Raw genomic sequence first — 12,159 nt, 5'->3', positions numbered from 1 at the left:
TTAATCCCGTTTAATGACAGAATTCCAGGGTTAGCAAACTGCTATATTTATAAAGGACACGAGGAATTTAACCCGGGATATATATGTATATAAATATATGGGAGTTGAGCCCACACCAACAGTAGGCCATAGTGAGAATTTAAGTAGACCCTCTTTCAGTGCACCTCCCATGCAAACCGGGGGAAAGTAGGAGGACCCTGATTAAAACAGCAATAGAGAGGGGGGGCTACATAAATAAGGGAGGTGACAATAAACCTAAGTTGCTATGTTGCTAAGCCCAACTGATCTATACAATCCTTCTTCCTGGGAAGTAAGTAAGTACAATTTATATAGCACTTTTTACAGACAGAAGTCACAAAAGTGCTTGACAGGAGTAGAAGAAAAAAGAGCATGAATTTGACCCAAACGCCATAGTGAATATGTCTGTTTTGAGTTGATTGCAAACCGTAGCGTTGCAGGCAGAACATTACATAAGTTTAGTGCTACTGCTTTAAAAGCACACAAAAAATGTAACAGGCTGGTAAATAAGGGCCAAGTAGTTCAGCCACATACCTATTCAATTCAGTTTATTTTGTATCGCCCAAAATCACAAATTACAAATTTTCCTCAGAGGACTTTACAATCTGTACACATCCCTGTCCCAGTACCTCACATCAGAACAGAAAAAAACCTTTCACGGTGAAAAAAGGGAAGAAACCTTCAGGAGAGCAACAGAGGATGATCCCTCTCCCCGGATAGACAGAAGCAATATGTCATGTGTACAGATGAACAGCGTTACAGAGTTACAACATATTCAATGAATATGACAAATGTATGAATAATGAGTAGAAGGCATGGACAACGATCCAGATTTCCACAATCCATGAAACAGAGGGAGGAAGAGAGGAGAGGGGTGGGCGGCATCAGCAGGGCCATGGCCGGGGGCAGGGCCACTAGGCAGGAAGCATAGTGCGACAAGGCACATCACCAAATAAGCACTGAAAACTCTGCACAGCACTCAGGCAAATGCGCCAACCGTTTATTTACATGGTGGAGAGTCTCCGAGTTCCTCAACAGGGCTTGGTTGTGAGTACCCAATGAGTCTTCCTCACAACCCAACAGGTTCGGCAGAGTCAACCAACACTGGATCAGCTTCACAAGCTGCATGAACCTGACCACCTTCTGGCTGCACACAGAAGGAAAGTGGCTCAGAGGTGTGCACATTATGTAGCTTAAGTAGGTTTACATGACAAAGCTGAGTTGGCTTCTCATGCAGAGGCGTTGAAACTATGTAATGCTGCTCTGAGATTTGCTTTAGAAGTTAAGTTTTTGTTAAATTGTTGTTAAATTGTTAAGTTAATAAGGCTGCTATTACATGTAATGGGTAGACAACGCCAGCAATATGGATGTTGTACTGAAGACATTGAAGTTTTTAAAGGTGGGGTGCTTCGCCCATACCCTAAACTTGGCAGCACAGAAGGTTTACAGCATCAGTGCCGTTACAAACTTCAAGCTGTCGTGGTGTGGCTGAAGAGGTCCACCATGGCCAAAACCACCCTGCAGGAGAAGCAGCGACTTCTGGGTAAGTTAAGTAGGGTAGCCTTATAAATCTAAGCTCTTCTCTCCTCATGGACAAAGTTACGTTTCTTCATTGCACATTACTAACTCCACTTCTTCCCCCGGAGTCTTTGTGCTTTCTCGCCTCATAGGGTCCATTGGACCTGGCTGTGTCTGAATCTGGTCCTGGCTCCTGACTCCTTGCCCCTGCTTCCTGCATCCAGCCCCTGGCCTGGACCTGGCCTCCTTCCTAATGGTCCTGCTTCCTTCTTTGTGCCTCCTGTATGGGGTCAGATCAGTCTCAATAATTGTAAATGCACAGAGAGAGATTTAATTTAATTCACAAATATATTTGATTTACAAATGCGCGCAGAACGATTCACGAATACATTCCAATGCACACATAAATAAATTAAGATTTATATAAATGTAAAAGAAAAATCACAAATATATTTCTGCATTTCTATGTGGATTTTTCTATTTGTTTGTGGATTTGTATGCATTTGTTTCTTGGATCACACTGCATTTGTTTGTGGATCGCTCCACATTTGTGTGTGGGATTTATGAGACTCCCCTGCCGTGGCTGGATTCGCAAATGCGTTTTTTTCAACAGACCAATCTGTAGCCAATCACATGTCGCCCTCATTTTCAACTAATCACATGAGCATTTGTTTTGTATTTCTTTATATTTTTTTAAGTAAACTGTTGTTATTGTATAGTTTGAAGCTTTAGTTTGAAGCCAAGTGTTTTGTATTATGTATAGTCTACTTTTAAACAGTTAATATATTGTTCAGGTTGAAGAAAATCATTTGCCTTGGCAAAAAAAAAAAAAAGCCTTTCTTTAATGTTGTCAATCGTCGTTTTAGCACCGGTATCGGAAAAAAACAACCCGATACCATCCCTAGTGGCAAGCATGCATGCTTACTCATCCAGCTCACTTTGGCTTGCATACCTTATTGTTATTCTAGAATGACATTTGATATTGTTATCTTTCCGTCAAACTGCATTACCAGTGTGCAATTATTTCATTTTCACCAGAATTAATTTCTCAGCAATTGAATCAAAGTAAGTTACGTTATAGCTAATGTTAGCATGGTCATATTTATTTAACAGTGAGGCTATGTTAACTTCATTGATAGCATTTGCTTTGTTAATTTTGATTCAATTACTATTAAATCAAAGGTCCAACTTAAGATATGATTCCTTATTGATGTTGTAAAATCTAATTTAGAATGGATTTTAATGGGATTGAGTATTAAGTGCAACTACTCTTGACATACCACATCTAATTATAAGCGTTCACTGGAAAGCTTATACCTTGCGGGCCAACTGATTCCAAACCACAACCAATGTCTGTTACCATTACCAGCCCTGGGCTAACCAAACACGCCTCTGTGCGTGCATTATTTCTATCCAATTCTGCATGTAACTTAAATTGGCATGGTCAAATTGCAACATGAGTAATTATTTTTGATTAAACCAGATGCCGTTAGGGGCGGATACCACGCAGCATCGTGGAAAACAGCTGATGGATCTTCAATCAAAATCCTTTTCAACGAAGTTTGATTTAAAAAATATTTTAAATATTCTAGAGATCCATTGTATCAAATGAAATGACAATCTTTTCTTAAAACCATGATTTTTTAAATAAATTTGAAAGACACGAAACAAAAATTTCCATTGCAGTTTAGAGACTTATCCTTACTGTATGCCAACACTTGATTAAGGTCACAAACCTCCCAGTCTTCAAGATGGTGCAACAACATTAACAGGAAACCCAAGCTCATCTTTTCACCCGGTGAGCCTTGGTTGATAAGTCTGCAGACTTATAAACAAACAAAAACTTTTGAAATGATCCACTTAAGCAGGAGGCCATCGATAGTTTTGTCTTTATTGAAGGCTGGTGTAATAGTCAAGTGTGATAATTCACTGGTGCGCACCTACATTTCCTGAAGGCAACGTAGTTCAGGCAGTTCCTCTGCCTTCTTTGCTATGTTGTCACTCGTGATACCACGCCAGATAAATGGCAAGTCTAAAACTGAAAAAATATGATCTGAAAGTGAAAAAAGTTCTGAAACTGTAAAAAGAAAAATGCTATTTGAAACAATTCGGGAAACTGCATCACAATGATATTTAACCCCTAAAAAAAAAAATTCACTTATTTTGAATACATTGTTGAGTTAATGTGACCCCCAACTATTCTGTTAATGAAGAGAAGAAAAATGAACTTTATTTTTTTCTACTTTTTGGGGGGGGGGGGGGGGGGGGGGGGGGGTTATTGAACCACTCTTAGTCTGGGATCTCCCCCGAGACCTGTCTGCCAGGGGCGAATGCCCGGACAACATGGCTCCAGGATCATTCAGCCACGCAAACTCCATCACAGTAAGGTGGCGATTCGCGGAGATATTATTGTATACGATATTATTAATTACATTAGGTATATTATATTTTATCGGTGGAGAACATGTAAACTTCATCCCAGAGTTCCACAGGCTCCATTGTGCAGTAGAGAGGGGGAGGCAGTACGGTGGGCAAGCAGCTGTGTCTGTATGTTGGCGGGAATTGTACATACTGGAGGCACAGGTCAACACCCGCTCTTAAAAAAAATTTAAATAAATACTTACTAGACTAGTGAAAGTCACTTCTACTTATAAACTCTGGTTCTGTGCTGAGAGATAACTGAACATGTTTGTTACAGAATGAACTGAGAAAGAAATACAAAATATGAAAGAATCCAAGAACCAAATAACTGTTACAATGAAAACATCTGTGAGGTGTGGGGGAGAAGCTAAATTATATTTTTTGTCACAGAACCCATAAAGCAATCAAAGACCCAAATAATAGTATTTACATGATTAGTATTATGAATAATTATTGAAATGTCTAAAAGTTGGAATGTTTTGTTAAAGATTGTCTAAAAGTGACCCCAACCTATACATTCCTGCGGTCTGTCTAGAACTCTGCCATCAATTCCTGGGAACGATTAAAATCCCACCATACGTTATTGTGGTATATCTAGATCTGGTTCTGCGGAGGATAGACCCCTGTATCCTGTTTTACGGTCAATCGAGTTATTACTTAACTTGATACAGTCTTAACTGGGTTATCAAATCATGCAAGCTCACCCTAAAAAGTTCTAACCTTTACAATTTCTCTCAACTAAATTTCTATTTTGCTTAGGAAATCTATGCAGCTGTAGGTAAGGTTTTAATTTATTCATATAAAATAATCTCTTTTGGGGGATTCTGCCTTACCAGACCTCACAATCACTACCCCTTGATTATCCCAGTCAGTCCAATCGCCAAAGAATGCACTTTCAATATTATGCATATGTAATAAATTATTGTTAAAGTCTAACAAGTAATGTTTCAAACTCAAGTTTTGTTCAAAAGGTGCACTTTGAGCATTTAAAAAGTAAATTAAAGCAGTTTGACGTCCAAGTGTTTTTTCTTACTGCTGAGTCCAGAGTTGGAGTGCAATGAGATGTGGGAACTGAAGACGTGTTTTAATGCCAACAATGACCTGTAATGTCATGCGTGTTGATATGAAACATGGATATTTGTTTGGATCCGGGTTTGGGTTTTTGGTCGACAAGCTGAACTGCGAAAGTCAAAACTGATGCAGTGGCATCATATTAACCTACTGGGTCTATTTTAGGGTTTTCTTCCTAGCAGGAGAGAGAGTGTTGCCATCTTCACCACCCTGGAAGCTTTTAAAAAACGCAGATATGTCTCTGCTGGTGGGAGTACCGGAGTGTACACCGGTAGACAAGTGTCTACCGACAGTGAAGATGTGACAGTACTGTAGCCAAGTTTAAAGACGTGATTCTTTCTCCTTTAATTCAATGCCACAGGACTCCTGTGCTAACTTCGGTCCCAGATTGAGCATCTTGTCGATTGTGCTACAGGCTCACCGAGTTACACTAGACTCTATAGCCCCTTTTATTTAAAAAAAAAATATATATATATATATATATATATATATATATATATACACACAAAAGCAATTTGCTCGCTGGTGTAACCCTCAGACCCCCAAATCAAACATTACGAAAGCTTGAAATTTGGAAGAATCACACTTAGTTTGGCAAGATAGCCTGAGAACATAAGGCACTCCGTAATGCCAGAGCAGCCCATTACAGGAGAAAAACAACCCCTGGTTTCTCTTTAGCACTGTCAGGCTGACAGTTACAGCTCCTTTAGACTTTAGTAATTACTTCAATGAAACAAGTCTAACTTAGACAAGCTTAATAATCTTCTGCCCTCAACCAGTACCAATCTAGCCTCAAAGTAGCGTTAGAAACAGCTGTAAACCCTGATATTTAGATTGTAGAGATACACACACCCAAAAAGGGTGGCAAAAGCCAGACTGCTCTGAAAAAAAAAAAAAAGGAATTGTCATTAAAACACATTTTTGCTGGTTGGCGACAACCCAGCATAGTGGAAAACAGCTAATGGATCTTCAGTCAGTCCACATGCAGTTGGAGAGCTTGGTGTTTTTCTTAGAACTGGAAAATCTTTATATGCATACACATTAATTGGTACAAAACAAAATATAGCATAACATACATTTAAGTCTCATCTCTACTGAATGTCAACACTTGAAACAAAAAGACTTTAAAAGCTTCGATAGAAAGTTTAAAGAAATTGATTTATTCAGATGTTTTCACCAGAGGTTAACACAATATGCTGAGAGGAGATTTGCATTTGGTTGGTTGAGTCTAGTCTTCGTGCTAGAAAAAGACAAATAGCGATCACCAACTGCATGTAGTTTTACGTGACAAAATCTTTCCCAGATGTCCCTTACCCCGCTTTAGCTCCCGTCTGTAGTTCATCTGATGTGCAGGTTGCACACACTGGCCTCTGCATGAACCATCTGCTTGGCTGTGTGAGTCACAAATCTCTGCATCACAGTGGACAAAGATCTGTAGACGGACAGAAGGGTTTATTACACAGGGCTACCATGCAATGTCGCCAATACACGCTTCATGTGGACACAACTCGTATTTTACCTCGTCTTTCAGAACCTCCTCATCTTTAGTGAAGGTGAACATCTTCATAGAGAAGCGTTTGATGTGGGATGGGACTAAAACCCTGGCATCACTCACAACAGGATGGAAAATTGTTACATAGCTGTCATCTGGATTCTCACATCTGGGGGGAATAAAATACACATTGAAATGCTTCTTTTTAAGCCTATAAAATTATGTTTTCACAAGTTTTGAGACTGCACCTAGCTTTATGCTACTCATTACCTGTCCACAATGATATCCCAGCTTGGCAGAGACGAACGGTCTTCATCAAGTGTAGCCCAACAGCTCTCCAAGATGAGCTCCAAATTTGGGTCAGTAGACTCAACCAGCTCCACCTCAAAATACAGAGGCTGCCTCAGATATTTTACAACTGGATAATCTTCCGCTTGGTAGAAGAGCTCGTACAATGAATCTGGAGGATAAGCGTCCCATTAGAAAGAGGCATGGCCCAGACGGGGTACAGTCTTGAAACAAGGTTTTTAATAAAGTCAACTTTACCCTGGGCTAGCCTCATTTGCACTGTCAACTGTCCTGAGCCGATCTCTGCGGTGGGTTCATAGTGTGTTGGTTGTGAGCTGAAGCCAACAGTCTGAGTCTCATTGACCACATAGTAGCAGGAAAGAGTTTGTCTTGGAGGAAGAAGAATACACTGAAGTGGTTGACCTCTCACTAGAAGGTATTAGGATAAGATTGGACCAATCGCTCTACCTGTACTGAGGACCAACTGTTGATGTGGGAGATGCTCTTTTGTTGTACGGCAAGGCAATCTCATTTTCATACAGCATGTAGTGATCAAAGAACTTAATGAAAAGAGACCAGAAGCATTAGACTGTTGAACACAATGCTGATTTAAGATGAATTAACACTTACTGTTCTAGTGGTTCCACAGGACGCAACACTGAAAGAGAAATATGCAAAGCGATCATCGCTGAATGCCGGTTTGCACGACTGGTCCTTTAGGGTCAGCCTACTTGGGATGATATTAGTCACAGAATCCACCTTCACAGCCGTAGCGGTCATCGTGCCATTGGGGTAGCATTCTGAGGGTAGAGGTGGTAAGGGTGAAGACAATGTCCTACAATCCCATCAGCAGAAACACTACAATTTGTTAAGTCTTACCGGTTGTTGTTAAGGGGAAGTTGCAGGACAAGAAAAGATCAGCAAGCACCCAGTCTTTGCTGGTATGCAACAGAAAGAAGTCAACGCGGGCTCGTAGTGATTCTGAGGTTATCAGCTGTAAAACAAAGAGGGAAGTTAGCCAGTGCAGAAGATTATTGATGATGTTCTAGTGAACCATACCTCGAAGGTCGTATCCTTGGCAGTGTAGGGCAGTACGAGGCTGAAGTGTGTGCTGTTTTCTTGGAACTGGTAGTCAGCCATCTCAGGTGTCAGATGATGAAGTCCAACAATTGCCTTGACATTGTTGCCTTGACTCCCGTATTTCACACTGATGTAAAACTGGTTCTGGTCACAGGTGCCAGTGATGGTGGGTAGCTCTAAAAGAGAAAAGGCTCACATTTTGACTTTCATTAGGCTCAGTGAGTTTGTGTCATTTAATATTTAGGGGGAGACACTCAAGATGTTGGTATTTTCTCTTTCCATATTACGTCACTGTCGAATAAAAGATACGTTTTAGAAGTTCCTTTACAGCTGTATTTGCATCTTTTGACTTCTCCGGCAGGCACAAAAAGTTAAACGGATTCAGAACTTTTATTAAAACTATACATTTTAAAAGTACCTGGGCAATATCAGTTAAATTGATCTCCCTAGTCACCTGTTGGATCAAAGGAATTATGAGCTAGATACCGTGAAAAGCTTAATATCTCACCAACATCCTGCAGAGACGCCTGCAACTCGACTGGGTGGGCAAATGGAGTTTCTTCAGGCAGGATGATAAACCCAAAGATCAGAGAGAGGGAGTAGGTTGTAACCAAGGGTTCAGGATTCTGCAGATACAAAGAGCTCAGTCATGTCACTGAAACACTTAATACATAGCCAATAAGATGGCACCAAGTGACATTTAGCATCTATAATTTCACTTGCATCTTCCAGGACAATATCTGCATCAAAGGGCACTAAAACAGAGATGCTCTTGGTCCCATTGGAGTAGCGGTGCTCCAGGACGGTGACACCTCTGGCATTGCTCTCTTCAACAGTGAGAACTCTGGTAAAGAAGGTGATGTTCCTCAGCACCACATCATGAAGAAGGGGCCCCAAGAGAACGCTGAACACCCGGGCCTCTGGGACAGTATCTGAGGAATAGAGAACAGGTTTATAGCCAACTCCATTAGCCTGAAGTTCTGTCGTCTACAAGATGCAACTTACTTTCTTGGACGTGGGGATGTTGATGCATAGGAGGGGTGGTAATGGGGAACAAAACCTTGTATCTCGTATCATCTTGGGTGTCAGTGGTCCTCCACAGTACCTCAAGCATGGGCTCCACAATGTAGATGATATGGTACTGGTAATCTGGGGCATGGCTCTGCAATCATTTATGACATTTTAATAAAACTAGACCAAAAATAAAATCTATAACTCCTGCATTTAAGCTAGACTTCCCAACCTTGTAGTGGCCATCAGGCGAGCCCACTGGGATCTCAATGACTATGTGAAAATCTGTGGCAGTCAGCGTGTATCCTCGTGCCGCCATCTGAGATCCATCAAGTCTCTTCCCGTTGATGCCCATGTGCATTTCTAGGATTTCAAAGCTGCCATCTACCAGTGGTGTCACACGGCGAGGTACATGCCAAGAGATTACATTGTTGATGTAGAGGACGCCACCTGTTAATGATAAAACTGTTGAAACAACTGTGACACACACACACAGGTAACCATGTCCATACACCGATTGCTCAAGACTTGCCTGTGGGACAAGCAGCTGCCAAGTTCACCACACTCAGACCATGTGGTGCCTTGTAGTAGGCACTCACCCTGAACACTTCCATGGAGACTCCACCCACCTAAGAGATGTAAGGTGTAATGTAATGCTCTCAAGGCCAAGTTTAATGCAAAACACTTGATATCTGTGTTGCTTACATCGCCCGAATAAGTCTCTGCTGTATTGTACGGGGATCGCATAACCAGACGGGTCGAGGTCACCATGGCACCATAGCCGGCTTGTTCAGCCTCCCTCAGCACCATCGACACTGGTTCTGGGGTGTAAAATGTTAATTTCCAGATACCATGTGCTGCTCCAGAGGTCTATAGGGAAGGGGAGAATAATTAATTAATAATTAATAATTTCTTCTGTTGAATGAGATAACAAATGGTGCATGTTGAAAAGCAAGTCCACACGTACATCAGGAATGGTGTCGATCTCTTTAACATCTTGAGCCTGTCCTTTAGCTTCAGGAGTAGCAATGTGGTGCGACACCTAAAATACAAGAAATGGTGGCTTAGTTTGTTAGAGGCAAGTTGGTAGAACTATCGATGTTAAGTGACCTACTTCCATGTAGTTCCTGTCGCAGAGAATCTCTCTGGAGGCCCACCGAGTATAGCTGCAAGTCTGTTTCACATCATGGGTAACCACGGCTGAGCGAGTGGGGCCGTACAGTCGAAGCCTTAAGCCAACATTAAAGGTTTGATCGTCCTATAAATTTGCATGTAAGAATTTGGCATTAGGAGAGTCAATTCTGTTTATTTTATATAGCCCAATATCACAAATTTGCTTCAGAGGGCTTCACGATCTGTACACATACGACATCCCTGTCCCAGGACCTCACATCAGTAATCAATATAGCTGAAATCAAGCAAGTCTAAAATAAATGCAAATATTTATGCCATTTAATTAGCTAGCGTTAAGATACTTTAAAACCTCTTGGAAATTGTATACACCAATAAATGAGATTAACTGCAGCTCTGACATTACGCCTCTTCAAAGTAAAAAGAGGCTATACTATATTAAAGTGCAGTTAAAACATAGGGTTTATTTTAAGTTTTTCAGGAAAGCATACAAGAATACCGTATGCCCAAATACAAAACTGAAGAATTGGTGAAATATACCATAATGTTTTTCTCAACAGCAAATTATAATTAAAGTTATCCAATAAAATGAACTCAAACATACTCGGTTGTCCACGTAGCAGCCGAGCAGAGACGAGTAGATTCTGGTGTTACCCCACGGGTCAGACTCCATGCTGTATCCACACTGAGCGGCCAAGTTGGGTGTTAACACAATGTGCTGGGTGCCATCTGGGGGAACAATAAAGACAAGCATGACAGGACACCACTCGCCTAGTGATAAACCAATCATGCGTATTAGCAGATTGTACACTTACTGATGGCCTCCACCTCAAGCGCATTCCCCACTGCTAGGGCCTTGTCCAATGACAGCCTCATTAGATTACCTGCGCAGTCTGAATGTAAACCACTGCCTGTTAAAAGAAAAGGCTTGTGAGGAAGAGTAAACTTTCTGTGATATGGTAAAGTATATTTGTTTGAATTCAGGCTTACTTGACTGTGAATTGACCTTCAGATTTGGCCTTGCTTGACCCAAGAGGATTACTGCAGCCATCAAGTTACATAACAAACTTCAACAAGCAAAACACATCATTTAGATACATTAAGTGTGCAGCTAGCAGTCTTTGCAAAAATAAACTAAATATACTTACATGTAGCCAAGCCTCCACATGTTGCAGTTTGAGTGGAGCCAAAGAAAACAACTATAGGAATACAATCACGTTTAGAGCTTGGCACTGAACACCCAGCACACCAGACCAACTCTAAAGATAAGTGACTGACTGCTTCCTGATCCATCCCCAGCTGTTTTATATATGCGTTGATTATTCGTTCAATACACATCTGAGACCATCACCATGGAACCAAATCCAGACCAGTAGTTTGATTATTTGAACAAGAAATGTGAATTTGAAAGGTCCAGTTTTGGTCTTGAACTTAAACAATGTATTTGAAATGAAAAAAAGTGTATGAAAAGTTGTTTTGGGTTTAATAGAATTTTCTGGAACTGTTTAAAAAATATATTTAATAAAAATGTTCAATTGCAAATTAAAATCTTTTTTGTTCAGTTTCAGAACTTTCTTTCATTTTTAGATGTTATTTTTTCAGTTTGAGACTTTTGGCATTGATATGGCATGGGGGGCGTGGTATCAAATGAAAGGAGCGTGGTATCATAAGTGACAGCATAACAAATAAGGCCGAGTACCTGCCTCAACCACGTTGCCTTCAGAAAAAGTAGGTACTACGAGAATTATGACTCAATACTTTCTCTTCACCATATTCATGTGATTGGCAGTAAACAAAATGGACAGAAATGACGAAGTTATGTTTAGCAAGCTGTTTTAGACTGTACTTGGCACGAATTGCAGTATATAAGCGATAAACTATGCCAGGTTGTGCCATTCCAAAACCCCACTATAATATCTGACTTTTCGCACTTCCACACACCGCTGCAAACACAGCCTACTATCGTATCAATGGCGTCCGCTCTCTTTTTAAAAATGGATACTGTAAATTATCATGAAGGGAAAAGATGTATTTAGGTGGGGATTTTGCCAAAGCTGGAAATTAAGCATAGGGCAAGCATTAACTAGTTGATGTAATTCTCAAGAGTTTTCAATAATTCTTCTGGTACC

General features: G+C 40.7%; 1 protein-coding gene across 1 annotated transcript; it reads right to left on the bottom strand.

Annotated features, from left to right (window-relative positions):
* Window positions 1–6,167: 6,167 nt before the first annotated feature.
* On the bottom strand, window positions 6,168–11,295 carry LOC117727527. The gene is made up of 21 exons (XM_034527888.1): window positions 11,179–11,295; window positions 11,021–11,097; window positions 10,846–10,941; window positions 10,635–10,759; window positions 10,014–10,157; window positions 9,867–9,941; window positions 9,605–9,769; window positions 9,432–9,528; window positions 9,132–9,349; window positions 8,894–9,050; window positions 8,612–8,820; window positions 8,397–8,514; window positions 7,868–8,064; window positions 7,688–7,802; window positions 7,439–7,608; window positions 7,277–7,368; window positions 7,067–7,197; window positions 6,791–6,980; window positions 6,548–6,689; window positions 6,343–6,460; window positions 6,168–6,268 (listed from the first exon to the last, which is right to left on the bottom strand). Exons 1-21 carry the CDS (start codon window positions 11,196–11,198, stop codon window positions 6,192–6,194), a joined length of 2,733 nt encoding a protein of 910 aa, XP_034383779.1. The 5' UTR covers window positions 11,199–11,295; the 3' UTR covers window positions 6,168–6,191.
* Between the last annotated feature and the right edge of the window lie 864 nt (window positions 11,296–12,159).

This window comes from Cyclopterus lumpus, chromosome 24 (assembly GCF_009769545.1).
Source record: "Cyclopterus lumpus isolate fCycLum1 chromosome 24, fCycLum1.pri, whole genome shotgun sequence".
Taxonomy (NCBI): Eukaryota; Metazoa; Chordata; class Actinopteri; order Perciformes; family Cyclopteridae; genus Cyclopterus; species Cyclopterus lumpus.
The sequence above is the reverse complement of the archived record's forward strand: the minus strand, read 5'-3'. Positions and strand labels throughout refer to the sequence as shown.

Bases quoted from the DNA above. Each gene is read 5' to 3' on its own strand.
- LOC117727527 (XM_034527888.1), bottom strand. From the start codon at position 11,198: ATGTGGAGGCTTGGCTACAT. The intron at 10,942-11,020 runs GTAAGCCTGAAT...TTCTTTTAACAG, and splicing joins GAAGGTCAATTCACAGTCAA to GCAGTGGTTTACATTCAGAC. The intron at 6,690-6,790 runs GTAATGAGTAGC...TATTCCCCCCAG, and splicing joins TGGGATATCATTGTGGACAG to ATGTGAGAATCCAGATGACA.